The sequence below is a fragment of the Mesoplodon mirus genome (genome assembly GCF_964341445.2).
Source record: "Mesoplodon mirus genome assembly, chromosome: 8".
Classification (NCBI taxonomy): domain Eukaryota; kingdom Metazoa; phylum Chordata; class Mammalia; order Artiodactyla; family Ziphiidae; genus Mesoplodon; species Mesoplodon mirus.
Window position 1 is genome coordinate 19,045,164 of NC_138984.1, and position 27,076 is coordinate 19,072,239.

Genomic DNA, 27,076 nt, shown 5'->3' on the forward strand with positions numbered 1-27,076 from the left:
CATGTGTCATCAGGAAAGCACTGATACCAGTTGGCATCGCAGTTGTCACGTCCACGTTGATTCCACATATGGGAGTGGGCACTGGGCTACTTCATTGTCTTCTGGTTTAGTTGGGCCCAAGCTTTCACACACTGAAAGGGTAAATTCCTTTTATTTCTCCTTTATATTACAGTGAGGACATTATACGGAGTTGTGGTCACTGTTGTACGTGATGTAGGGATGTTTCCTTTTGAGGTAGTCCAGGGGGCTGGACCCTAATAGGATTGAGAACTGCAGTGTCATCGTGGTGGTTCCAAATGGCAGTCGTGAGGAGGGAATACAGTCTGTAAAATCTCCCCAGCCTATTTTAGAGGCTTCCTCCCCACCACTCCTATCCCGGGACAGGGGCTCTAGATGGAGATTCTTGGGGGGAGGGGTCCAGAACTTGGCTCCCCGGTTAATGGGTGATGGAATTTGTGCAAGAGCTGGGCAAAGGTGAAAGGGCTGTGTCCTGCCCCAAATCCCTCATCCCTTCGCTTTGCTTCATTGACACTCCCACCCCCTGCCCGCTCCAGGCAGCTAACTTCACACAAACTCTGACCTCTTACTCTCCCTCCTTAACTCCAGGGCAGGCAAGACAAGACGAAAGGCAGGGCAGCATGAGCCGATCACCCCCCAACGCCATACAACTCCGATCCGTGGGCTCCCAGGGTACCATGGCTGCCCTGCCGCAGCCGTCTGCTGTCCAAAATCCCTCCTCTCACTCTTGGGCCTCTGTGTGTGGGTGTCCTCCCTGGGGCCTCAGCTGTCTTCTGGCTCTGCAGGTAAGAGCAGAGGTGCAGGAGCTGGTGCTGGCTGAAGGGGGTGTTTGGAGGGAGGAGGTGTGGCATGAGAAACCCTCTGGAAGTAGGTATTTCTGCCTATTTCTGAAGACTGTTCCTCTGCCTGCAGCATATCTTGGTCCTGGCTTCTCTGCTCTGCGCCTCCCACCTGCTCCTGCTTCAAAGTCTCCCTGCAGGAGGACCCTCTTCCTCCCCTGCCCAGCTCCTGGCCTCCAGCCTCTTTTCATGTGGCGTGTCTACAGCCCTGCAAACTTGGATGGGCAGCAGGTGAGGGGAACTCCCTGCAGAGAAGGGGACAGGGTCCCAGCACGTAGGAGAGGCTCGGGGAGGCTTTCAGCTGCCCCATGTTTCCAGACCTGCTGGGGCTGCTGTTCCTACAGGCTGCCTCTTATCCAGGCTCCATCCTTAGAGTTTCTTATCCCTGGTCTGGTGCTGACCAGTCAGAAGCTACCTCTGACCACCCGGACACCTGGAAACTGTGAGCACAGAGCAAGGGCACAGGGTGAGGGTGAGGTCGGGTGCTCACCTGAGCACACAGTTGTACGTGGGTGCAGGATTGAGATGGGGCAATGATGGGAGGGCTAGGCACCATGGAGTGCTGGAGCTGTGTCAGGCACCAGCCAGAACTGTAGAGCAATGGGTCTCCAACCTGTTTACCTCTCTCCTCTCCACGTCCCCAACTTCTCCCAGCCTCCCTTGTGCTGCGCCTGTGTGGGGGACCTGGCTGCCATGGCCTGGAGCTCTGGAACACTTCTCTCCGAGAAGTGAGTACGTGGGGATGCGGAGGAGAGCTAAGAGTGGTGCCCGACTGGGGAGGCTCTTGTTTCCACTTTTCAGGGACTGAGATGCTCTAGGACAAAGAGTTGGGTGGGGGGAAGCCCTCCTGGAGTTTTTTTTTTTCCACACCACGTGGCTTGCGGGATCTCAGTTCCCTGACTAGGGATTGAACCCGGGCCACGGCAGTGAAAGCCTGGAATCCTAACCACTAGGCCACCAGGGCACTCCCTGGAATTAGTTAAGATGTCCAGGCTGAGGTCATCTCAATTGAGCAGAATGTTTTCTCTTTGTCCACTTCTCCACTCCACCAGGTGTCCGGGGCCGTGGTGGTCTCCGGGCTGCTGCAGGTCATGCTGGGGCTGTTCGGGGGTCCTGGCCACTTGTTCCCCCACTGTGGGCCCCTGGTGCTGGCCCCCAGCCTAGTTGTGGCAGGGCTCTCGGCCCACAGGGAGGTAGCCCTGTTCTGCTCTGCTCACTGGGGCCTGGCATCGCTGTACGTAAGTCCTGAGAGGCGTGGTGCCCGGTGGGGTGTGTGGGAGCGGGGGAGGGCAGAGGTGCTGGCTCCACCAGGTTCAGCTGCCATCTTGAAAGGGACAACACTCTGTGGATCTGGAATCCAGGACTTTTGCTGGATTCATTTGTTCACTCTGACTTTCACCTTGTCTCCCACTGGCCCCCAAGGTACCCTCCTTCCCCCTCCATGGGGGGCTTTCTTCTCCGGGACCCCCTTTTACGGTATTCTGCCACTCCCACCTCCACTGCCCCGCCTCAGGATGCCTGCTTCCTCTGGCTCGTAAAGCTCCTTCCCTCTCCTAGGCTTATCCTGCTCATGGTGGTCTGTTCTCAGCACCTGGGCGCCCGCCTGTTACCGCCTCACCCCTGGAGGCGAGCTTCAACCTCTTCAACCCACACTCACATCCCTGTCTTCAGGCTCCTCTCGGTATGTGGAGGTCTGGGCAGGGGCAGTTGAAGTTAGAAGGGCTGGTGCGGAATGCTCGCTCAGCCCCCTACCTTTTGGTTTCTGTCTACCCCTCCAAGGCTAGCTTGAGAAGTTCTGGGGGAGGGGTTCTTTTCTGTCTCAGTCTTGTCCTCAGGTGCTGATCCCAGTAGCTTGTGTGTGGATCATCTCTGCCCTTCTGGGTCTCAGCATCACCCCCCGGGAGCTGTCTGCCGAGGCACCGTGGGTTTGGCTGCCTCACCCAGGTAGGTTTTCTCCTCCTCCATCTTCTTACTCAAACAAAGGTGTCTCTTTCTTTGGACTCTGAGTTAATGAAATTAGCTGTGCGGACTCTCAAAACACACAAGGGAGAGAAATTGCCAGTCTGAGGGGCAATGCCAGCCGCTCACCACAGGTGTCTTGTTACTGTTTAGAGACATCTGTAAGCCCCACCACTACGTGTTGATACTTCTTACCCAATTTACACATTTATGTTACTTACTCCTACAGACATTTGAGTTGGTGACCTGTGCACAAAGATTGCTTTTGAGGAGGCATTGTATATGAAATTTGCTCGCTCATCAATTTAATAATGGTCTGTTGAGTGCTTATTATGTGCTAGGCACGTGATAGGGGACATGGTGATAAACATGACAGACACGGTACCTGCACTCACGAAGCCTATAATCTGTTGGGGAATACAGATACTAATTAAATAGTCACTCAAGTAAATGTAAAATTGCATGCGGTAAATTAAAAAGGGCAGGTACCTTGTGTGATGGAAGTTCATAATGGAGAATCTGACTTTATTAGAGGGTTCAGGAAAGGCACTCTTTTTTTTACGTTTTTATTTTTATTTATTTAATTTTTAATTTTTTAATTTTTTGGCTGCATTGTGTGGCCTGTGGGGTGTCCCCGACCAGGGATTGAACCTGGGCCCTCAGCAGTGTGAGCATGGAACCCTAACCACTGGACCACAAGAGAATTCCCAGGAAAGGCATTCTTGAGGAAGTGATCACCGAGCTGAGATGTGAGAGATGAGTAGGAGCTTACTGGATAAAGGCAAGAGTGAAGAGCATTCTAGGTGGAGAGGACAGCATATGCAAAGGCCCTCTAGTGGCCAGCAACACAACAAGTACAAGGGCCTGAAACAAGGCCAGTGTATCTGGAGTGAAAGAAGTGAGGCAGAGTGTGGTGGGAGATGAGGCTAGAGAGAGAGGTAAGGGTCAGGCCAAAGAGGACCTTGTAGACCACAGTGAAGGGATGGGTCTTTACCCTGAGTTTGATGGTTTTGTCCCAAGACATTATCTTCAGAGACAATGGGGCCTTTAGGGTCCTTGTGTCATAGGCTGTCAGAGGCAGGGGGATGCTTCAGACGTGAGTCTGGCCCCAAAGCAGCTCTTTCTCCCTCCCCAGCTGAGTGGGACTGGCCCTTGCTGACACCCAGGGCTCTGGCTGCAGGCGTCTCTATGGCCTTGGCAGCTTCCACCAGCTCCCTGGGCTGCTACGCCCTGTGTGGCCAGCTGCTGCATTTGCCTTCTCCACCTCCGCATGCCTGTAGCCGAGGGCTGAGCCTGGAGGGTCTGGGCAGTGTGCTGGCTGGGCTGTTGGGGAGCCCCATGGGCACTGCATCCAGCTTCCCCAACGTGGGCACAGTGAGCCTTCTCCAGGTATGTGGACGGGGGTGGTGGTGGAGGGGAGCCGGAGGTGCAGGAGAGGGAAGGGGACTGATTGCCAGCTGTGCCCAGCCCTCTGCCAGGCACTTCACAGCAGTGATCTCATTTAGAGAGGTACCTAGAAGTGGTAAGGGCTAGGAGTGTGAGGAAGACACTAAATCACTACTGAACTCCTTCTGTGCCTCAGGCACTGTACCAGGGCTGAGGTTCTAGAGAGAAGCAAGTCGGATGAAGTCTCTGCTCTCTTGGGGACTTCAAGAGAGAGAGAGGTAGACAATTTAAGAAAAAAAAAAAGAAGATAATTTCCAAGAGTGATAAGTGCTATTTAGGGATAGTGGTTGAGTAAGGGAATAGTGGTTAGTGGGATAGTGGTTGAGTAAGTGGGATAGTGGGATAGTGGTTGAGTAAGTGGGATAGTGGGATAGTGGTTGAGTAAGGGCAGCCGCTTTAGGTAGAGTGCCGGGGGATGCTTCCTGGGAGAGTGACATTTGAGTTGGGATCCAAACGATGAGAAGGTGTCGGCCAGGTGAAAACCTTGAACGGTCGAGGAGGTGGCTGTGTGTTCTAGTGTATCTTCATCATCTAGGCTGGATCTCGGCGAGTGGCCCACTTGGTGGGGCTGCTCTGCGTGGTGCTTGGGCTCTCCCCGAGGCTGGTCCAGCTCCTCACCACCATCCCGCTGCCTGTGCTTGGTGAGTGGATGTATCAGCAGGACTGGTACTGAATCAGTTCCCCCCAGCAGGGCCCAACTGGTTGCTGGTGGTCAGCACCCTTTCTTTCTGAATAGCCTCCTAATATATGGATGTATGTGTCAGCTGTCCTATTTTCTCAGCCATAACTTGGCCTCTTGACTGGCCTTCTCTGCTCCTGAGCCTCTTGGTGGTCTCTGCCCATTACAACCTGCCCTGGACTGCAATACTCTCTGCTGTGCCAGCCCTCTCCCAACATCTTCATTACTTCTATATGAGACAGGTGGGGTGCTGGGGGTGACCCAGGCCGTGGTTCTGTCTACTGGATTCTCCAGCTTCCACTTGGCTGACATTGACTCTGGGCGGAATGTCTTCATTGTTGGCTTCTCCATCTTCATGGCCCTGTTGCTGCCAAGATGGTTTCGGGAAGCTCCAGTCCTACTGAGCACAGGTGGGAAGAGGGGGGATGGAAAGAGAAGTTGCTCTGCAGTGGGAAAGCAAGGGCTCAAGGCTTGAGTTTCTCTGGACTCCAGGCCCCCGCACCCAGAGAAGGGCTTTGGTATAGCCCATCCATTTGTTTAGCAAATATTTATTGAACACTGTGCTAGCCCCTTGGGATACAAAGGTGACTGTAGATGTGACAGTCTAGAAAAAGAGATGAGATGTGTAGAAACATAACTAGAAAGGTTCAGATAAAGAGCTGTGGTGCTCGGCGGTGAGAGAGATGGCTTCTGTTGGAGATGATCTGGGTAACTTTTATGGAGAAAGTAACACTGAGCTGGTCTTGAAGGATGGTAAGATTTAAAAACATATTTGGTGAGAAGGTCATTCCTGGTGGAGGAACCACCATAAACAAAGACATAGAAGTAGGAAGTCATAGGGTATGTCCTGGGAGTGGCAAATAACTTAGCTAGCTCAGCTTAGCAAATAGCAGTGGTTCTTAACTGTCCCACAGAGAACATCTGGCAATGTCTGGAGACATTTTTGGTTGTTATAAGCAGGGGAGAAGTGATTGTTAGTGGCACTTAGTGGGTAGAAGGATGCTACTAAACATTCTGCAATGTACAGGACAGCTCCCTCAAACAGAAAAGTATCTAGTCCAAAATGTTAGTAGTACTGAGGTTGAGGAACCCAGGCTAGAGCACAGAAGGTAAGAAATGGGAAATAAGGTTGGGGCTTTTAATACCAAACTTTCAGGAGACAGGGAGCCTGGAACTATCGAAGCATATCTGGAGGGCACGTGTATGCTCAGAAGATAGGGTGTTGAGCAGGGACCCTGTGGGAAGGGCCTGGGTGTGGGAAATAGAGAGCAGAGGGACAAAGGAGGGGGGCATGGAACAATTCAGAAAGATCTGTCCTTGGTCCAAGACTTGGGCTTAGGTTGGAAGTATTAGGCTCCTTGGCTTTGCATAGGATCAGAGTTTCCCCTCCTGCCTGGCCCCAACCCCCTGTAGGCTGGAGCCCCTTGGATGTGTTACTACGCTCACTGCTCACAGAGCCCATCTTCCTGGCGGGACTCTTGGGCTTCCTCCTAGAGAACACCATTCCTGGTAAGTTGAGGCCAGGCCCCAGCAGATTGGGGAATGGCCTGGAAGTCATCACTCCCTGGGTTGGGCAATGGCCTGAACACCCTCTCTCTCTCTCTCTTTTTCTTTTTTGAATTAAAAAAAATTTATTTTTTTAAAATTTATTTTATCTTTGGCTCTGTTGGGTCTTCGTTGCTGTGTGCAGGCTTTCTCTAGTTGCGGTGAGTGTGGGCTTCTTATTGTGGTGGCTTCTCTTGTTGTGGAGCACGGGCTCTAGGCGTGTGGGCTTCAGTAGTTGTGGCTCGTGGGCTCTAGAGCACAGGCTCAGTAGTTGCAGCACACAAGCTTAGTTGCTCCACGGTATGTGGGATCTTCCCGGACCAGAGCTTGAACCCGTTTCCCCTGCATTGGCAGGCGGATTCTTAACCACTGTGCCACGAGGGAAGCCCTGACCACCCTCTCTTTTGCAGGCACACAGCTTGAGCGAGGCCTAGGTCAAGGGCTGCCATCTTCTTTCACTGCCCAAGAGGTTCGGACGCCTCAGAAGTCCAGGGAGAAGCCTGCTCAAGAGTATGAGCTTCCTTTCTCCATCCAAAACCTGTGTCCCTGCATTCCCCAGCCCCTCCGTTGCCTCTGCCCACTGCCCGAAGACTCTGGGAATGAAGAAGGAGTGCCCTCTGAGCCAGGAGAGACAGCCGACTTGCTGCCTGGCTTTGGGGAGCAGTGCCCTGGGTCTAGCAGAGAAGAACTTAGGTCCCAGTAATTACCAGGAGTCCAGCTTCCACCTTGATTACTTTAGCCCTATCTCTCAGCTTGCTGGAGAGCCAGATCCCAGGCTCTACTTTCTCCCAGGGAGAGGAGTGAGTGAGTGTGTGTGTGTGTGTGTGTGTGTGTGTGTGTGTGTGTGTGTGTGTGTGTGTGTGTGTGTGTGTGTGTGTGTGTGTGTGTGTGTGTGTGTGTGTGTCTCTCTCTCTCTCTCTCTCACACGGGCCCACCTAAAGGTCTCATTTCCCAACAGGTGTGTTTGCCTTTCCTTCTCTTAATTAGGCTCAACTGTTCTAGAGCAGGGCCATGGTTTAGTGGGCCATGATTGAATGATATTTTGCCTGTGAACTGTCTATATTCGAACCCCAGCATTCACTAACTGATATTTATTGCGCTTCCTATGTGCAAGGTCCTGGAAATACAGATATGGATAAGACAGGGTCCCTGCCCTCTCAAACACTTACGGTTTAAAAAGACATGTAATTACCAACTAAAATCCAAAGCAGAAAGCAGTCTGCAATAAAGATCGAAACAATGCTATGGGAGCAAAGAGGAAGAAATAATGAATTCTGATTGGGGATAGTGGGAAAAGCTTTACATAGAAGCAGCACTGAGGCTGGCCTTAACAAGAGGATTTTTCGTTGTGGAACAGGGATGGGGAGAATTTTTTAGGCTCAACTATTCAGCTCGAGCAAAACAGTAAGTTGTACAAAGTGCAAGATGAGTTGAAGGATTTCAAGCTTCTCTGTGGTGATGGAGCATAAATTGGGGGTGCATGGAGGGAGAAATGAGACAGGAGAGGTAAAGGATGAGGTCAGACCATGGGATTTATGCCTGGGAGACTCATCTCTTAAACAACTCGAGTGCTGGTGGAGACCCAAAAGAGATATCTAGTGACGTTCAATCCCCTCGTTTTATTTAAAAACAAAACAACAAAAAAGGTTGGACGCGTACGGAAGGGAAATGACTTCGGGTTTATCAACAAATCCAAATCCGGGATCCCCTCTCCTGCACTTCGTCCGGCATTCTTTCTACTCTGCCTGCGCGACACTGAGGGGCGCCACTACCCCTCCACCTCTCTACCAGGGGGTCCTCCAGCCTCTTCTCGCTTTCCCGGCCACGGAGTCCCTCCACCTCCGACGGCTCCAGTTTATCAGCTCCGTGGGCCCAGATGTCCCGCCCACATCAGGCTTGGGCTCCGCCCCAGTGTCCCAAGACCCCGCCTCCCCGTGGCTGGGGGGAAATGCCCCTACTCTAGGCCTTTCGGTTTGCTCGGGCGGGCCAGCTTGCCGCGGGGAGAGTGAGAGCGCTCCAGGCCGCTCACGGTAGGTGGGGTCGAGCTCTAATCGGGGCCAGGGCCGGGGCTGGGCGGCGAGAGATTGCTCGGACTCTGCGGGCTGGCCCTGGCAACGCGGTTCCTCCCCAAATTTTCCTCCCAGGAGGGACCCGCGCGCGGCCGGGGTTCTGGGACAGGCCTCCGGGGGTGGGTGTGGGCGGGGCCGGGGGGCCGCGCGTGCGCAGCTTGCCTCCCGGCCGCGAGGCGGGGTTTGTGCGGGTACTCCTATGCGGGCAGCTCGGCGCCACCAAGTAGCCGGTTTTCGGCTTTGTTGCCCTTTGAGGGGTACCGAGCCGCGCCTCATGCAGCCGGTGCTGTAAAAATAGAAACGTGGACGGTGAAGTGCTTCCTAGTGAGGGCGAATGGAAACTGGACGCCAGGCGGGTCTCCCGGGGTGGGGCTGTGGTAAAAGGACCGAGGGGCGGGGCGTGGCCCAGCCCGGACGGTCGCCGGGATTTTGCTGCCCTCTGCAGGATGGCGGAGGAACTGCGCCGAGGGAGGGGCTCACGGCCAAGGGGCGGGACTGGGGCCGACCCGCTTTAGGCCACCCCACTCCTCTGTTGGCCCTCGGCGCTTCCCCTCCCTCATTCAAAATAATAAACGGGTGACTCTGGTTTACGTGAGGGTTAAAGGCGAGATATAGAGGCCTCAAAGCAGGACACGCGTGGTGGGAGCAGCTAACCCAGGTCTGATGCTGAATTTCTCAGACCTTTTTAGGGGGCTTGTTGATCCCAGATCCCACATTTTAAACTCCTCCCCCACCCGCAAAACAACATACTGTGTGAGGGTCCTGAGCTTCCAGGCTTTCCGAAGTGACAGGCTCGGATAGTCAACCCAATTTTGGTGCTCTTAGAGCGCACGCTGGGGCTTGGCGACTTGCTGTTTGTGACCGACTTGCTGTTTCTGACCTTGGGCAATGTGGAACTCTGGTCCCGTGAGGACTAGCTTAATCATTCCAAGATCTTCTCTTCCCAGTAGGAACAGCAGGTGGGAATGTGACTGAAATACCATCCTCTGAACACAAGGTTTTGAGGCTGCTGCAGATAAAAATCACAATATATATAGTTCTATTTCACCTGTCTAGTGACTGTACAAATTATGTTACAAGGCCACGCTTCAAAAACTAGGTTATGGTTGGAAGAATAATGGTTTAGATTGAGATGAAAATGACTGGAAGGACAGCACCGTGTTAACCACGTTAATGAAATCCAAGGATTTTCATTGTTTTCTTTGTATTCTAAGATCTGCGGCCCCCCCCCCAACTTCACTTTGTGTTTATAAACTGAAATTACATCACTTTTTTTTTTTTTTGGCTGCGCCACACCGCACGCAGGATCTTTGACCAGGGATTGAACCCGTGCCCCCTGCAGTGGAGGCATGGAATCTTCTTAACCGCCAGGGAGGTCCACCCTTTTTTCTTTTTTCTTTTTTTACCCTCAGGAAAAATCAAACTGCCTGTAAAGTAGCCATAGTTACTGAACATCTACTAGATTAAGGCTACAAATTTAGTTGCTGAAGTAGAAAGGTTGGTTTCCAGGATGTGCAGTAGGGCATGATATCACTGATGGCCAGTGCCTTGGATGTGGGTGTGGATGATGAGTGAAGTGGAGTTAATTCATGGTTTCTACCTCTGTGATGTGCTGTGCCTTATATTGACTTCTTAGTCATTCAGGGTCTTCTTGAAATGGGGTTGGGGCTTTTCTCCTTGCTTCTGGACACAGAGTTATTAGCTCTTTATTTGTGTCTCATTGATTCCTTTGAGAATTTGACCATAGCTGTGGACCTCTTCCCTCCAAATGGGTATATGCAGGTATGCACAAATTTTGCATATAATTCCAGAGGGTTTACATGCATAGACTCTAGATTAAGAATCCCAGACTTAGAGAATGTATATATATTTAGAGAAAAAATATATTTAGGGGGCATATAAATGTGTATATATATATATATATATATATATATATATATATATACCCACACACACATATTTAAAATTCTGAGAGCTTCCAGAGTTTTTTTTTTTAGATTTTATTTATTTATTTATTTATTTATTTATGGCTGTGTTGGGTCTTCGTTGCTGCATGCAGGCTTTCTCTAGTTGCGGCGAGCGGGGGCTACTCTCCCCTGCGGTGCACGGGCTTCTCATTGCGGTGACTTCTCTTGTTGCGGAGCACGGGCTCTAGGCCTGCGGGCTTCAGTAGTTGTGGCTCGCGGACTCTAGAGCGCAGGCTCCATGGTTGTGGCACACCGGCTTAGTTGCTCCACGGCATGTGGGACCTTCATGGACCAGGGCTCGAACCTGTGTCCCCTGCATTGACAGGTGGATTCTTAACCACTGCGCCACCAGGGAAGCCCAGAGTTTTGTTTTTAGATAATGATCAAATAATTTGAATTTCCTGCGCATGACACTTATGACGATGTTTTGTAAAACAAGAACTATTTCTTCTCTTCTAGAAGTTCTGGGAAAGGATAGCATTGACATATTCATTGGGAATGTGATAAAGATGCAACAAGAATGGTTTAGGTTTCCATATTGTTATATTATTAGAAAGCAGAAATACTAGTACCAATATGCTGAGGCTTAACCGCTATAGAAGAAGGAGATATTTTATGTTTTCTAGGAATTTAATATGGGAAAAAAACCCCTCAAAATTCTAAATAGATTTTTAGTGGCAAGAGGTGGTAAGGTTGGTGCTCAGCTGGTTATATACTGGGAGGGTGAAGGAGAGGAGGTAGAATGTAAATCAATGCCTTCTGTTTTCTTAGGATTTTCACAAGATGTATTTGATAGAGAACTCTCTGAGTGGTGTCCCCCCAGGCCTACAGCACCCTGGGGGCACTTTGCTAAATTAAGACTCTCCTGCAGATGGAGGAACTGGAGCAAGGCCTGCTGATGCAGCCGTGGGCGTGGCTACAGCTTGCTGAGAATTCCCTCTTGGCCAAGGCTTATATCACCAAGCAGGGCTATGCCTTGCTGGTTTCAGATCTTCAACAGGTGTGGCATGAACAGGTGGACACTAGTGTGATCAGCCAGCGAGCCAAGGTAAGTGTGAAGAGAAGTACTGCTATGGGTGGCAGTGGACATAATTTCTTTCCTAGTGAAGGTCAGGGGGCATTGACATCACCCAGCTCATTGGCCTATAGGTAGCCAAGGAAGGTCAAATTAGGTTGCTACAATTCCCATTAATGTTCTGCACTTCTACCTCTAGCCCTAGGATCTTTCCATATGAGTGTGTGTGTGTGTGTGTGTGTGTATGTGTTTCTGTAGTGCATTCAGTGGAAGGCAGAATTGTGAAGTAGGCCAGTTGATCTCTCTTCTTTTTGTTTTCTTCTTTCCTGTTCTGATGTTTTTATTTTCCCTTCCCTTCCTCTTCTGCCCTCTGTCTTCATGTTAACCAGAGCTTCCCTTTGCTGTTACTTACCAGGGAGTCAGTTTCCTTTTAGCCCTCTCACCCTGTACAACGCTTGCTCTCTTTTTAGGAGCTGAACAAGCGCCTGACTGCTCCTCCTGCGGCTTTTCTTTGTCATTTGGATGATCTGCTTCGCCCATTGTTGAAGGACGCTGCTTGCGCTGGCAAAGCTACATTCTCCTGTGATCGTGTGGCAGAGGCGCTGATACTCCGGGTGCGGAGTGAGCTGTCTGGTCTCCCATTCTATTGGAATTTCCACTGCATCCTAGCTAGCCCTTCGCTGGTAAGTGCAATTCAAATATGGGGTAGGGAAAGGGGTGCCAGCTGCTTTCCCTTCTCAAAGATTCTCAAATGAAGCTTTAGGTGGTTTTTTTTTTTTTTTTTTTTTTTGGTAAACTCCATTTGACATTTGCCTCCAATTAGAAAACTTTCCTTGACTAGAAAGAAGGCAAAAAGTTTTCTTGACTGGTACATTCTTTCCTTACAAAAGGAGCATAGTTTGGGCCTACATGCTTTACCGGGTATCTTTATTTGTTACTTCATTTATTCAACATTTATTAAGCATCTGCTATAGGCTAATTGTTGGGTGTCCAGATCTAAAACAATATAGCCTATTCCTGGAGTTCATAATCTAATGAGAAGGCAGACAGACAGGAAACAGGATAAATTATGGTATATACTTTGATTGAGATAAGCCCAGGATGATTGAGGATCTGAAAAACCTTTTTGAAGAGATAGTTTCTGACCTGAGGTTTGAAGATGAGTAGAAAATAACTGGGAGAAAATAAAAAGATCATTCTAGGCATGAATGCATTCTGAGAGGTGTGGAGATGTATAAGTGTGGGGCAAGTGGGGGAACTTCATGACTACAGGGAGCCATGAGAAATGAGGTAGACAGCGGCCAGATCTTGAAGGATTCTAATGAGTTTGGATTTTACCCCAAAGGCAACAGAGATTCACTGAAAGACTTTAAGCAGGGGTTTAACACGATCCAATTTGTAATTTATCAAGATAACTCTGGCAGTAGGGTAGGCTGTATACCAGTGTTGAGTACCTTTCTGAACATTATCTTGTCATTTAATCCTCACAACTGTCCTGTCCTGCAAGATAAGTATTATTGCCATATTTCAGAGTAGCAAGCTGAGATTGAAGGTAATTTGTCCAAAGTCATCCAGTTTATAAATGAATGAGCTGGAATTTGACTCCCAGGTAGATCTGATTCAAGAGCCCATTTTCAGGGACTCAGAAGATAATGTCCTCTGCTCACTTGTAGCTTTCTAGGCCCCAAGAGCTTTTATTAGCAATTAGTTAGTTGAGAGTGAAGAACTAGTTTGCAGGAATTACTTCTGCTTGTCCTTCCACCCTTTTATATAAACAGAGCTTGTTTTAGCATTAGAGGACAGGGTCTTCTATGGGGGTCCTAAGGTTGTAGGTTTATCAGCAGAGGGATCTGAAGGCAAGTGGGCATCATTTCCTGTCTCCCTTCTTTAGTTTCCCAGAGGTAGTGTGATGCTTTGGCAACAGTAGGGTGATGGAACAAAGTGCTTTTCAACAAACTGTTCCGTTTTTGATCTAGTATTTTTGACCCAAGCTAGTCTTGAGTGTTTGGAGAACTGCTGCTCATTAACCTCTGAATTTTTTTTTTTTTTTGCGGTACGCGGGCCTCTCACTGTTGTGGCCTCTCCCGTTGCGGAGCACAGGCTCCGGACGCGCAGGCTCAGCGGCCATGGCTCACGGGCCCAGCCGCTCCGCGGCATGTGGGATCTTCCCGGACTGGGGCACGAACCCATGTCCCCTGCATCGGCAGGCGGACTCTCAACCACTGCACCACCAGGGAAGCCCTAACCTCTGAATTTTTAAGGCCCATAAACAGTGCTTAGCAAATAATAATCACTCAATTTTGTTGATTTTAATTGAACTTCTTGTGAAAATTTCCACCTTGCTTTAGGTAGAATTTATCTATCTTGTTCAAAACCCCTGTAAATTTTTCTAAGTAACACCAGGAGGCACTGTTCCCTCAATAATGCTTGTTATGGCACCAAAACATTTGGGCAGCCTTGGGGAAGCCCTAGCAATAGCTACTCTCATTTTATATCACACAGCCCTGGAAATTCAGAAGAGTGAGATTGGGGAGGCAGTTCTTGTTGGAAGCTGATGGACTCTAATAGTTTTTTCTTTTAAAAGAATACACTAATGAACACTTGTATAATGATATTATAATTGAAAGTAATGGGTGAAGAAAACCTATCTATTCTAGGCAAATTCCTCTAATTGGGGAGCTGCAATTTAAAAAGGGGCAACAGGGGCTTCCCTGGTGGCGCAGTGGTTAAGAATCCGCCTGCCAATTCAGGGGACACGGGTTCAAGCCCTGGTCCGGGAAGATCCCACATGCCGCAGAACAACTAAGCCCGTGCGCCACAAATACTGAGCCCGTGCTCTAGGGCCCATGAGCCACAACTACTGAGTCTGTGTGCCACACTAGTGAAGCCTGCACGCCTACAGCCCATGCTCCACAACAAGAGAAGCCACCGCAGTGAGAAGCCCGCGGACTGCAATGAAGAGTAGCCCCCACTCGCCACAGCTAGAGAAAGCCCACACGCAGCAATAAAGACCCAATGCAGCCAAAAAAATAAATAAATAAAATAAGTTATAAATAAATAAAAAGAGGCAACAGTGTTTAGAGTAGAATGAATCTTGGTTGGCCATGGGGAGAACAATTTATTAATAATTATGCTTCAAGGTATATTATTAAAAGAAGAAGAATACCATCCCAGGGAAATCCCTGTACCTGAGGAAGCTTTATAGGGAAAAAGTTAGAGCCAGTGGACACTGGTGAGGATGTAGGCGGATACTATTTCAGGCTTGTGTGTGTGTCTGCGAGGTCACACAGTCATAATTTTTGTTTGTTACTCATTCTTGTCATAGTTTTTATTTAATTCTTTTTGAATGAGTAACTCATGCAAAAGGCAAACACTTCAAATAGCATTTAAGGGTATGTAGGGAAGAAATAGGTCTTCTTTCTACTCCCTTTCCAGTCCCTCATTTTCCTTCTCTGAAGCAACTACTGCTGTCAGCTTCTTGTGAATTCTCAAGGAAAGCCACATATATATGTGTGTGTATATGTATGTATATATATATATATATATATCAGTATATATATATATAAAAATATACTCATATAGTCAAATACATATCTAGATATATGTATTTTCACAAATGGCAGCGTTCTGTTCACAATGTTCAGTACCTTGCTTTTTTCACTTAGTTTTAGAACGTAGAAATCATTCACAGTAATACATTTAGAAGACCTGCCTTAATATTTTTTAATGGCAACATAGCATTTTTTTTTTTTTTTTTGCGGTACGGGGGCCTCTCACTGTTGTGGCCTCTCCTGTTGCGGAGCACAGGTTCCGGACGCGCAGGCTCAGCGGCCATGGCTCACGGGCCCAGCCGCTCCGCGGCATGTGGGATCTTCCCGGACCGGGGCACGAAACCGTGTCCCCTGCATCGGCAGGCGGACTCTCAACCACTGCGCCACCAGGGAAGCCCGCAACATAGCATTTTGATGAATGAGTTTATCAATGTGTATTTAATTGCTCTGCTGCTAATAGACACTTAAATTGTTTCCATTCTTTTGTTTTTATATGTAGTGAATATCCTGCATTTACTTTTTCTATGTGTAAATGTGTGAGTAAGTTCCTAGAAGGGGAATAGCTGAATCAAGGAGTATTTGCATCTTTGATCTCGCTAACGTAATGTTGTGTTGTCTTCCAGAGAGACTGTGCAGCTTAACTCCTCCAAGTCATGTCGGAGAGTAGGAGAGTACCTGTTTCCCCACACTCCCTACCACATTCACATTAATAATGTAATACTTTTTATGTCTCTGCAGGATATTATGGAATATACAAAGCTTTCTAACACAGAGCCCATTTCCACTTCTGGCCAACTTCTCTTCATCACCCCCTCCTCCTTCCCACTGTCTATTCTTCCTAGTATCTAATGTAATTCTTTTTTGTTGTTGTTATTCTTATCTTTTTTTTTCTAATGTAATTCTTTATATTCCATATTTTGAGTTTCAAATTTGTCACCTCTTTGGCCAGATTATGATTCCCAGGAGTCACATCTGAAGGTTTTTTTGGTGGTAGAAGGAGCACAGGCAGACCTGAATTTGTAACTCAGCTCCATCACTTTGACTACTTGTATTACCTTGGATAAGTTACTGAATTTTTATGAGACTCAGTTTCTTCATCTGTAAAATGGCGATACCAATCCTGACCTTACCACAGAGATGTGAGGATTAAATAAGAGAACATATGTAATATTACTTAACCTTAGCATTATAGTGGGCTTGTGAGAGCAAATAGTCCAACTCCATAATTTGTCTTTTTAAAAAAAGACAAGGGGTTTCCCTGGGGGCTCAGTGGTTAAAAATCTGCCTGCCAGTGCAGGGGACATGCAATCGAGCCCTGGTCCGGGAAGATCCCACATGCCGCAGAGCAACTAAGCCCGTGCGCCACAACTACCGAGCCTGCGCTCTAGAGCCCGCGAGCCACAACTACTGAAGCCCGCGTGTCTAGAACCTGTGCTCCGCAACAAGAGAAGCCATCGCAATGAGAAGCCCACGCACCGCAACAAAGAGTAACCCCTGCTCGCCGCAACTAGAAAAAGCCGGCGTGCAGCAATGAAGACCCAATTCAGCCAAAAATAAATAAATAAAATAAATAAATTTATTTTAAAAATAAATAAATAAAAATAAAAAAGACAAGGACCATGAGAGTACTTGGGGTTAAGCCATTTTCACATCTAGGTGCTATGAGAACCAGGGCTAGAATCTTGGTCTCCTAATTCCCAGTTTACTATTCTTTTCATTGTATCTAAACATGATACGTTTCATCTTGGGATTGATAACTGCCATCCTGCTCTTCTGCCTATGACTTATGAACATTTCTATGGGAAATCTGAAGATGCTGGGGAAAATTATAAATAGCTTTTCCTCTGGAGAAGATTGGCGACTCCTGTTCTGTATCCACCACACTTCCTGACTTCCTTAACTGTTGTGATCTCTTTGAGCGCAGAAGCCTCACAGGGTCAGAGCATGTATTCAGCACCCAGTAGGTATTTGTTGAATTGATTTATTGAACTGCATCGTTTCATATGTTGCTGTCTGTAAATGAAGGGGAGGGAGTGTCCCAGCCTCCTAAAGCACTTCAAGATTTTTCTTTGTAGTGTCTGTAGATTTGCTTTGAAATCTGTTGCTTCAGCCACAATGTTTTATTCTAATTAATTGATCTAAGTTAGGGTTCAACTAAGTTTGAAATGAGTTACACCCCAATGAGTCAGAGTGGTGTAACCCAATCCTGTGAAATTATTTGAGAAGTTGAAATATTTAAGGATAAAAAGCTTTTAAAAAATGCTCTATAGACATTGGAGTCCTATCAATAATTTCAATAATTACCACATTTAATTAGACATGGCATTGATTAAAAACTGTTTCTCATCATGTCTCATGCTGTTATATTTACCACTACTCAAAGGAATTGCTGTGAAAGTAGCCCCCAGAGAAAGGTTGGTTATTAACTCTAGGAATTTCTGTTATTTGAGTGCCACCAGCAAATGGATGGTGATGCTGCTTGGTTAGCAGTGGCACTTATTTTCAATTCAACTCACCAAACATTGGCTTGCTTTCATACAAGTATTCACCTCATTTTCCTCCTGATCTCCCTTGAGAAGGACCAAACTTAAAACAATTCCTAGGAAAGAGAGTTGAGTCTAGAGCAGATACATTTTCCAAAAGCAGAGCTTCTGTCACGTTCTGAGCAGTACTTCCTGGAGGTTTGAGTTTATACTAAGGACGGAGCTGGCAGACAGTTCTAGGTTGGGACGTGCTACGTGACAGAAAGAAGTGACGGGTGTCTATAGCTGGGCCTGATGGCCGGCCTTGCACTCTGCGCTGTTACCCTGCATTTCTTGGGTCCTAGTGCTGGTGCAAAAGCTGCTGCCGCTAAACCCTAACCTCCCGCGACCCTAACACACACCCAGTGTCTTCTCCTCTACTCTGTCTTTAGAGAGAAAGAATCATTTCCTGTTAGTTTGAGCCACAATACACCTGAAGTCTTTAGTAATAAGTTTTACTAGAAAATTAATGGAAATGAAAACATACAAGTCTGAAGAGTCCGGACTTCTGATCCTCATCCAGATGAGTCTGGCTTGCACATCTTATGGGCCACTTTAGTACCTTTTCCTCACTTCAAGCCTCTGTGGGGTTTCTTGTCTAAAAGCTATCCTTTTTAGGTCTAGGGTATGGGTTGGCATACTATGGCCAACAGGCCAAACCTGGCTTGCTGCTTATTTTTGTAAAGTTATACTGGAACCCAGCCACCCTCACTTATTACATGTTTTCTATGGCTGCTTTCTTGCTACAACAGCAGAGTTGAATATTGTGACAGGGACTATATGGGCCACAGGGCTGAAAATGTTGACTCTCTGGCCCTTACAGAAAAAGTTTGCTGACCTCTGATCTAGGGCGTTTCTTCTCACTGCCTCCTTTAGTTCATCTCCTTGGGGGAAGGGAAAGGAACTTTCATAATATCCCCCAGCCACAAATTATCGATTTTAGCTAATTTTTTTGACAGCTAAGGGACACCTTGTATAGGTGAATGGAATGGTTATTCTATATAGCTATGCATTATCATATGAGAACATCACTCTAGCTGCGCTGCAGTATAGCCATGCTTACATCCTTCTCACCTCTGGTTAAGAGCAAGCTGTGTAGAGGGGTGGTTTATTCCTTCCTAGGCTGGTCTCTTGGTGACCGGCTTGTTTCTGTTACAACAATGACCTTAGACTTTGCTGCATTTGTGGGAACAGATGGAAACTCTGGCCTCATAGGCTATCATCAGCCCTGAAATGGTTCATAATTGGTGTCTGGGTCTGATTTGACTTTCACAGTTCTCTACTTTCTGTTGATATTTGTCTTCTATTACAGTCCAGCTAGCATACTCTGTTTTAGTTGCACCTACTTGCTTGGAGGTACTTGGATCTTCTGCTTTCATCTCTCAGGTTTTTTTTGTTTTTTGTTTTTCCTTTTTTGCGGTACGCGGGCCTCTCATTGTTGTGGCTTCTCCCATTGCGGAGCACAGGCTCCGGACGCGCAGGCTCAGCGGCCATGGCTTACGGGCCCAGCCGCTCTGAGGCATGTTGGATCTTCCCGGACCGGGGCACAAACCCGTGTCCCCTGCATCGGCAGGCGGACTCTCAACCACTGCGCCACCAGGGAAGCCCTCTCAGTTTTTGCTTAGAGTTGAGTCCACACTTAGCTCTTACCACCTGTATCACATCCTTCTCTTAAATCACAGCTCTAGGTTGTCTATTCATACATGTTCTCCTTTATTCTTCCCATCCTTTTATCTGTGCCACAAAGAAAATCCTTGAACCTCTTTCATATACTTATTTAATTATTATATTTGTGTTTACATTCATGTAAATGGGTTGCTTGACTATGAAAATAGAAGTTCCTGTGAAAACATTTGTTTTTCAGTATTTTTTCCTGGTACCTTATACACTGTTAGGGAGTACTTTATGTTTATCTGTTGGCTAATTGGTATCTCTTCCATGGAAGGTGTCCCAACATTTGATTCGTCCTCTGATGGGCATGAGTCTGGCACTGCAGTGCCAGGTGAGGGACCTAGCAACATTGCTTCATATGAAAGATCTAGAGATCCAGGACTACCAGGAGAGTGGGGCTACGCTGAGCCGAGGTGAGAGGACATTCTTTGAGGAGCTGGGTCGGGAGTGGTACAGACAGTCAAAGAGCCTTAGCAAAGGGGGAGACTCATTTGCATTAGGGAGGTGCTTTCCCGAGGGTGGGTGCTGGGTGCTGACCAGGACTGGAGACTAGATGACACTTCTTTTGCATCAAGTACCTGGCTGGGGCCCAAGTATCCAATAGAAGCTGTAACTGAGTCCAGACATGCCCTAGGCAATGGCATGGAAAGACTCTGGAAAGGGCCAACAGCTATATAAAATCGCATGAGGGAAAAAGGACTTGGGACTTTAGGAAGCTGCATAGCTCCAACTTCAGAATAAAAATTCAATTTCACCTGTCTTTGTGGTGGGAAAACCTTCTAGAGCACATGCTGCCACTGAGCCTGTCATTTATTGCTAATCACCCTTTCCTGCTCCTGGTTGTCCTCTTCTCCCACTGGACGAGGTGTCTCTGGGTGTTGCATCTTTATCCTCTTTCCCAAGAAGTCCTGGGCTCTGTTCCCTTTCCATCTCACAGGTAGGAAACTCATTCTAAGACTCATATTTCTTTTCTGCCTCCCTTCTTGTTACAGATCGGTTGAAGACAGAGCCATTTGAAGAGAATTCCTTCTTGGAACAATTCATGGTAGAGGTAGAGTATTTGTTATTTCCTTTCTCCTTGTGCAGCTTTGCTTTACTTCCTCTTTCCAGGTGCCTGAGTGGTGACTTGCATTTTGGGTGTTAGGTTTGCTTGCATCGTTGGAGAGCCCTTTCTGTGGAAAAGTTACCTATAGAAAGTCTGATAAAGCTTAAGATGTTCCTGGGGAAGATGGGGAGAAGTAGGGGGAAAGATGTAAAAGGTGAAAGTGAGCTGATGAACATTTGTAAAACATCTCTGCTAAAGTACCTAGGGACTTTGTTTGGAATTCTCTTGGAAACCTTGGTTGACCAGTTGCTAAATTTTTGCTTGCTGAGATCTGATCCCAGGTCTGGATTGTGGAGCGGGGGGCTAGTCATTATTACTTGTCCGGGCCCCTTCGACATCCCGCAGTAGAGGAAGGTGAAAAGCACAGGGCTACCATTTGGGGACTGTCTTGTGGGCACAGTAGGCTGTGGAAAATCACAGTGTTTATACAAGGGGACTGGCAAAGGAATGAATGGGGAGTAGATAATTGTGGCCTGTCAGAAGCTCCTGCCTAGGTTTCCCTTCTAAGGATTGAGCTTGGCCAAAAGAAACATCTACTAAATGCCAAGCAGGGGTAATATTAATAGTAGTGACCTTTGATAATACCAGTCAATATTGATCTTTTTCTCTAACTCTTCTGAGACTTGTTGGTCGTACAGTTGGTACCCTAGTATTATTGCACTATTTCTAATTATACATGTTACCCAGGTTGGTACTTTATTGTGTAAGTAAATAATGCTGTTATAATATTGTGTTATGTATAGATTATTTATATTTCTGTCTTGTCTTCTAGGCTAATTTGTAAGCTTGTTGTGGACAGGGACTGCGACTCCTACTTCTTTTGAACCTGAAATTAGTGCTTTTCACAGGGCTGAGCAAAAAGCAGGTGATCTGGAACCTTCTGTTCTGCCTTTGTCCGTTGACTGAGCCGTAGCCTCATGATGCTTGAGGTCTTGACAGTGAGAACAAAACATGTGAGTTGAGCGCTCAGTCCATCTACTGAAGCAGTTGTAATTCTGGAGGAGAAGGAAATCATGTGTTGCTAAGTCCTGAAGCAGAATAGGTTTCAGGTCTTCATGGGGAAAGAGAGATCATTAAACCTAAACTTGTGACAGAGAGAGATTTCCTAGGCCATTTTTCTCTCAGATAGGTCTGGGTGTTAAGGAGGTTAATGTAGGCTGGGATGGCATACTAGTTCCCTACCTCAGCCCCTCAGTCAAACAATGAGAGGCTTATTCTTAGCTCAGCAGGGAGGTCCCTTCCTGATCTAGTGCCTGCATACGTATCCAGCTTGGTTTCTCAACATTTTTCTCTGTGTATTTTATGCTTCAGCCATGCAGAATGGCTTTGAATGACCAAAAATGCTGTTTTCTCTAGCCTTTGTGTCTTTGCACACATTGTTCCTTTATCTAGAATGCCCAGTGCCCTGGTCTTATCTACCTTGTAAACTTCTATTAATCTTTCAAGTGTCAGCTTCAGCTTCTTTGGGAGACCTTTCCGGACTGTCCTTGTAAAGATAATCCTTCTTTCCTGCTACTATAGTGCCTTGGTTCATGCCTCTATTTTACTAGTTATAACTTTGTCATGATGCCGTTTGTATGTCTGCAAGACTATGTCTTTTTCCACTGATCTATGGACTCTTTGAGGGCAAGGACCACGTTGAATGTGTTTCTGTGTCCTCAGCACCAAACACAGTGCTTAGAAGTAATAGGTTCTCAGCAGGTTTGTGGGTGAACATGTCGATAAGCCTACACTGGAGGGATTTTATGAAAATGGTGGCGGTGTGGGCTGTGGATGTAGTGTTGCTTGTTAGACCCATATTTGGGATCTTCAGTTATTCTCCTGATTTATTTTGCGGCTTCGGATAAATCACTTCTCTCAGAGCCTCTATTTTCTCATTTGTAGAATTGAAGTCTCATTTCTTCCATGCTACTGGGCTGGAGGAACACTGCAGAACTGAATGAGAAAGCATACGGAATACAGGTGCTAGCCCAGGGAGGGGATTGGTGTTTGGAACCAACTACTTCAAGAACTCTGGTCCTCTAGATTCTGGGTGGATCACATCCAAACTGCATAGACTTGTAGAATTTTATTATATCTGGAAAGGATCTGGGCGATAGATAGTTGTAGCTTTCCATTTCATAGATTAAGAAATTGGGCCTCAGAGAGGTTAAGTGACTCGCCTAAGGTCATATGGTGCTAGCTGTATGTTTAGGACCATCCACACTTCTTGACTCATAGTCTAGGATTATCCCTATTTTGTTTTGCTACTTTTATACGCACAAATAGAGGAGAGTCAAGGGCTAGGATAATGTAGAATTCTTGTGATCCCTGGGATCACTGCCCTGTCCTCGGAATGTCCTGCAGAACTGCTAGAACCAAAAGGTTTCCTACCGGGACTGCAGCATTTCTTATGGCCAGTGCATCTTTTCAGTTACTCTGCTTGCCTGGGGTCCTACAAACAGGACACAGAAGGGTCACGGGGTCACCCAAGACTGAGCTGAAAGGATGTGCCATCAAAATAAGCAACATAGGAAGATAAACAAACCAGAGACAGAGAGCTCGGGATGAAGGTGCAGGGGGGCCATGCGGTCAGTGCCTGGGGTCTGTTTTTCCTTCTTCTCGTTAGGACTATTGCTAGGCAAGAGGCCATCAAGATAGGGCACAGGAGGCCGTAGGATGGGAGGTTTCTAGGATACTAAGTCCAGGAAGAATATTTAAGGATCGAACAGGGGTTACTTCTCCATATTTAGTCCTTTTGTTTTTCCTCTCCCCTTAGGAGCCTGATTTTCATTTCCAGGGAGCCCAAGGGGGCCAATCGATGGTGGCCTAACTAGAGGGGGATTCCTGGCAGTGCCCATTCAAGTCAGGGCTGGCCCTATTCTTACAGAAGGCAACATCCCCATGTAGAGCATTTCCTAGGACTAGGGGCTAGGAGTAAAAGACCAGTCAAGGAATTGGGGGCTATTACTACATGCCAGTATGAACAGTGTTAAAGAGGAAGTTTAGGATGAGTGGGCTGGCATGGCCCACGCTCAGCAGGGTCCACTGGAGGGAGTTCCTTCCCCTGGCCGCGTCCATGCCTCTCTCTCTTCATCTGGTTGCCATCAGGCTGTACGGCTGCTGGCGTGCTCTTTATTTATTTATCCCAGTGTAATGGGGTGAGGAGGGAGCTGGCCTAAGGCTGGCATTCCGAGGCCATGCCACGAGCCACAGGCGGTTTGCATGGGTGTGTGAGTCACTGGGGCTGCATGCTGCTCAAACCAGACGCGGCTGGGCTCAGGGACAGCAGGCAGCCCAAAATAGAGCCCCGCCCTCTGCAGCTGGCAACCCCTGGCTGGGAATCAGCCCTGTACACCGAAACCTGGGCAGTTGCATGAAGTTGGCTTCCTTGGGGAGGGAGGCCTTAGCAGAGATAGAGATTTTTGCAGTTCTCTCCTCTATCTTCAGAGGAGAATATTCAGCATAGCAGTCACTCCAGTTACTGCTTTCTGAATGCCTTGTAAGACTTAAAGAATCTGTTCCGTGTAATATCTTAAACCAATTTCTATTATGTAGTTATAGTTCTACAACTATAGTTAACATTGATTTGACTCAGCATCCTAAATGTAGCCATGGCCTTTGTGTCCTGTCTAGTTTTAGTTAGTATTTTCATCCCCTGTCTGGTTGCAGCCTGATTCTAGAGCAGAGACTTCAAGCTATGAAGATATTCATTGCTGCTCTTCTGAAGCTAGAGCTTATATCAAAGACACCTGGGGAAGATGCAGAGTTCTTTAACCTGAACATTGCTGTCCTGTTAAGTTCACAGACAGCTTCTACTTGGTTTCCTTGGCTGGCTCTCCATCCTTTCCCTACCCTCAGATGTTCGTGTTACCCAGGATTGGGTCCTCCCTCCTCCCACCCTTCCCTCTCTTTCTCTCTGGGTGATCTCATCCAGAACCCAGTTCCAGCTATCACTAGTACACCCCTGAGTACCAGTTTTATATCTCCACTATGTTTCAGGCCCATATTTCTTTCTGCATATTTGACATTCCCACCTGGATGTCCCAAATGCAATACCCTAAACGTGTCCAAAATTAATCACCTACTCCCCCCAAACCCAGTTCTCTTCTATATTCCTTATCTTGGGGAATTGTACCATTATCCATTCAGTTTTCTAAGCTAGAACTTGCGAGTTATCCCCTCTTCTCTTTGTCCTTACTTCCAGAGCCTAACTTATTAACCCTTTTTTGAATCTGCTCTTCTCTATTCCGGCTTCCATTGCCTTAGATTAGCCATTCCCCACCCCGTTTCTGGTTTGACTATGCCACAGCCTCCTAACTTGTCTACCAGTCAATACTTATTTTCCTGCAGTTGAACTTGCAGTTATGTCAGAGTGATCTCTTTAAAACAGGAACTTGATGATGTCACTCTCTCGCTTAAAGTCCTTAAGTGGTTCCCAGCAGCCTGCAGGGTAAAGTTCAAACTCCTTGCACGCCACACAAGATGGTTCATGATTTGGTCCTGCTGACCTCTTCTGCCTGACCTTCTGTCACTCCCCAGTAGCACCCCACCCTTTCATCATGTTCAAGTATTGACAGCTTCCTGCCCGTACGTCTCGTGATCCATTTGCCTGGTAGTCTCTTGTCCTCATGCCAAACTCCTGTTCAATTTTCCCCACTCTGCACTGGTGTCATCCCTTTTGTGAGTCTTCCATGACAGTTTTTCCTTTTCTCAGTCTGCTCTCCTTCCTCCAGGGATAAGTACACTACCCTGCTAGCCCCACAGCCCCCTGTACTTATCACTGCTGTAGAATTTGACATCAGGGAGGATGTGGAAATGAAAAGAAGGGTAGGGAGACAGAGGACAATCGAGATGGCTAATCCTTTCCCATTTAGGTTTTTCCTTTATAATGCTTGTCAGTTCCTTCTCCTCAATATACTTTCTTGGGGCTTCCTTGGTGGCGCAGTGGTTGAGAGTCCGCCTGCCGATGCAAGGGACACGGGTTCGTGCCCCGGTCCAGGAAGATCCCACATGCTGCGGAGCGGCTAGGCCCGTGAGCCATGGCCGCTGAGCCTGCGCGTCCGGAGCCTGTGCTCTGCAACGGGAGAGGCCACAACAGTGAGAGGCCCATGTGCCGCAAAAAAACAAAAAACAAAAAACTTTCTTAACATGTCTTCCACAAAACAATACTCTCCTGTTTCTCCCTGTCTCATTGGTTGTTCCTTCTCAGAATCTTTTGCTGGTTCTTCTCCCTTACCTCCTAATGTTGGAGTGCCTTAGGACTCAGTCCGTGATGCTCTGATCTTTTTTCACTCGTTTAGTGATCTCATCTAGTCCCATGGCTTTAAATATCATCTTGTTGATGAATCCCAAGTTTAATCTTAATTCTAGACCTTGCCCCTAACTTCAGACTGCCTCCTCAACATTTTTACATGGAAGTCTAATGGCATCTCAAGTTCAACATGTCCAAAACTGAACTCCTAATCCTAACCCCCAAATTTGCTTTTCTAAAAACCCCCTCCCACGTTGATGAAAACTTCATCCATTTACTTGCCAGGGCCAACAACCTTGGAGCCATCCTTGACTTCTGTCCTTTCGCATCCTACACCCAGTTTATCAGCCTCTTAGCTCTACCTTCAAAGTACACCTGTAATTTCACCTCTGCTGCTACCACTCTTGTCTGAGCCACCATCGTCTCTTACCCACATTTTTGCATTATCCTCTTCATTAGTATCCCTGTTGCTACTTCTCCTCCCTTCTGGGCCCATTACCAGCAAAGTGATCTTATTAAAACACAAATCACATCATGATACTCTCCCGCTCAAAGCTGGCTTCACATTTCATTTATAGAGTAAAGCCCAAAGACCTTATGATGGCCTACAAAATCCTACATGATCTGGATCTTATTACCTTTCTGACCTCATCTCCTCCTTCTCCCCCGACTCCCACTCCACTGCAGCCACACTGGCCTCTTGCTGGTTTTCTAATACTCTAAGCATCACCTCCTTTAGGCCTTTACACTGCCTATTCCCTCTGCCTGGAACGCTCTTTCTTCAGATATTTGTATGGCCAAATCCCTCCCTTCTTTTCTGTCTGTATTAGTTATCTATTGCTGTATAACAGATTACTCCAAAACTTAGTGGCTTAAAACAATAAACATTTATTATCTCACATGGTTTTGAAGGTCGGGAATCTAGAAGCGGCTAGCTGGGTGATTCTGGCTCAGAGTTTCCCTTGAAACCGCAAGTCAGGATCTCGGCTGGAAAGGCAGTCATCATAAGGGGCTGGAGAATTCACTTCCAAGCTCTCTCATGTGACTGTTGGCAGGAGGTGCCATTTCATTGCTACATGGCCTCTCCATAAGGCCGCTCACATGACACGGCCCTGGCTTCCTCCAGAGCCAATAATCCGAGAGGCTGAGAGACCAAGACCAAGACCAAGACCAAGATGGGAGCTGCAGTCTCTTTATAACTTAATCTCAGAAGTGACACCTTATCACCGTCTTGTCTTGTTATATTCTCTTCGTTAGAAGTGAGTCACTAAGTCCAGGCCACACTCCAGGAAAGGGTAATTAAGCTCCACCTCTTAAGGGGAGGCATGTCAAGAAATGTGCCGGCATATCTACAGGGACTACAATCATGTCTTTGTTCAGATGTCACCTTCTCAGTAGGTTTACCCTAATTACCCTATTTAAGACTGTAAGCCACATCCCTGCCCTTCTGCACCTGG

At 47.3% G+C, this 27,076-nt stretch overlaps 2 protein-coding genes across 5 annotated transcripts in view; both read left to right on the forward strand.

Annotated features, from left to right (window-relative positions):
• Positions 1-638: 638 nt before the first annotated feature.
• Positions 639-7,189, forward strand: SLC23A3 (solute carrier family 23 member 3; the record flags this gene model as incomplete). Of its 3 annotated transcripts, none has more annotated exons than XM_082630820.1 (12): positions 639-803; positions 931-1,088; positions 1,202-1,323; positions 1,512-1,585; positions 1,910-2,091; positions 2,415-2,538; positions 2,693-2,801; positions 3,952-4,205; positions 4,798-4,903; positions 5,184-5,351; positions 6,355-6,450; positions 6,897-7,189. In XM_082630820.1, 12 exons carry the CDS (start codon positions 639-641, stop codon positions 7,187-7,189), a joined length of 1,851 nt encoding a protein of 616 aa, XP_082486946.1. The 3 variants fall into 3 exon arrangements, with proteins under 3 accessions (XP_082486946.1, XP_082486947.1, XP_082486948.1); XM_082630821.1 differs by having other exon boundaries at positions 1,202-1,299; XM_082630822.1 differs by lacking the exon at positions 3,952-4,205 and having other exon boundaries at positions 1,202-1,299; positions 2,446-2,538; positions 2,762-2,801.
• A 1,219-nt stretch (positions 7,190-8,408) lies between these two features.
• The window catches only part of NHEJ1 (non-homologous end joining factor 1), a 75,817-nt gene continuing 57,149 nt past the window's right edge, over positions 8,409-27,076 (forward strand). The window contains exons 1-5 of one of the 2 annotated variants that reach the window (XM_082630165.1): positions 8,409-8,516; positions 11,394-11,570; positions 12,008-12,220; positions 19,556-19,694; positions 20,274-20,332. In XM_082630165.1, coding sequence (XP_082486291.1) covers positions 11,394-11,570; positions 12,008-12,220; positions 19,556-19,694; positions 20,274-20,332 — 588 coding nt within the window. In that variant the 5' untranslated portion in view covers positions 8,409-8,516. Of the gene's footprint in view, positions 8,517-11,293; positions 11,571-12,007; positions 12,221-19,555; positions 19,695-20,273; positions 20,333-27,076 lie in introns of both variants that reach the window. The other variant, XM_082630166.1, reaches the window with a different exon arrangement.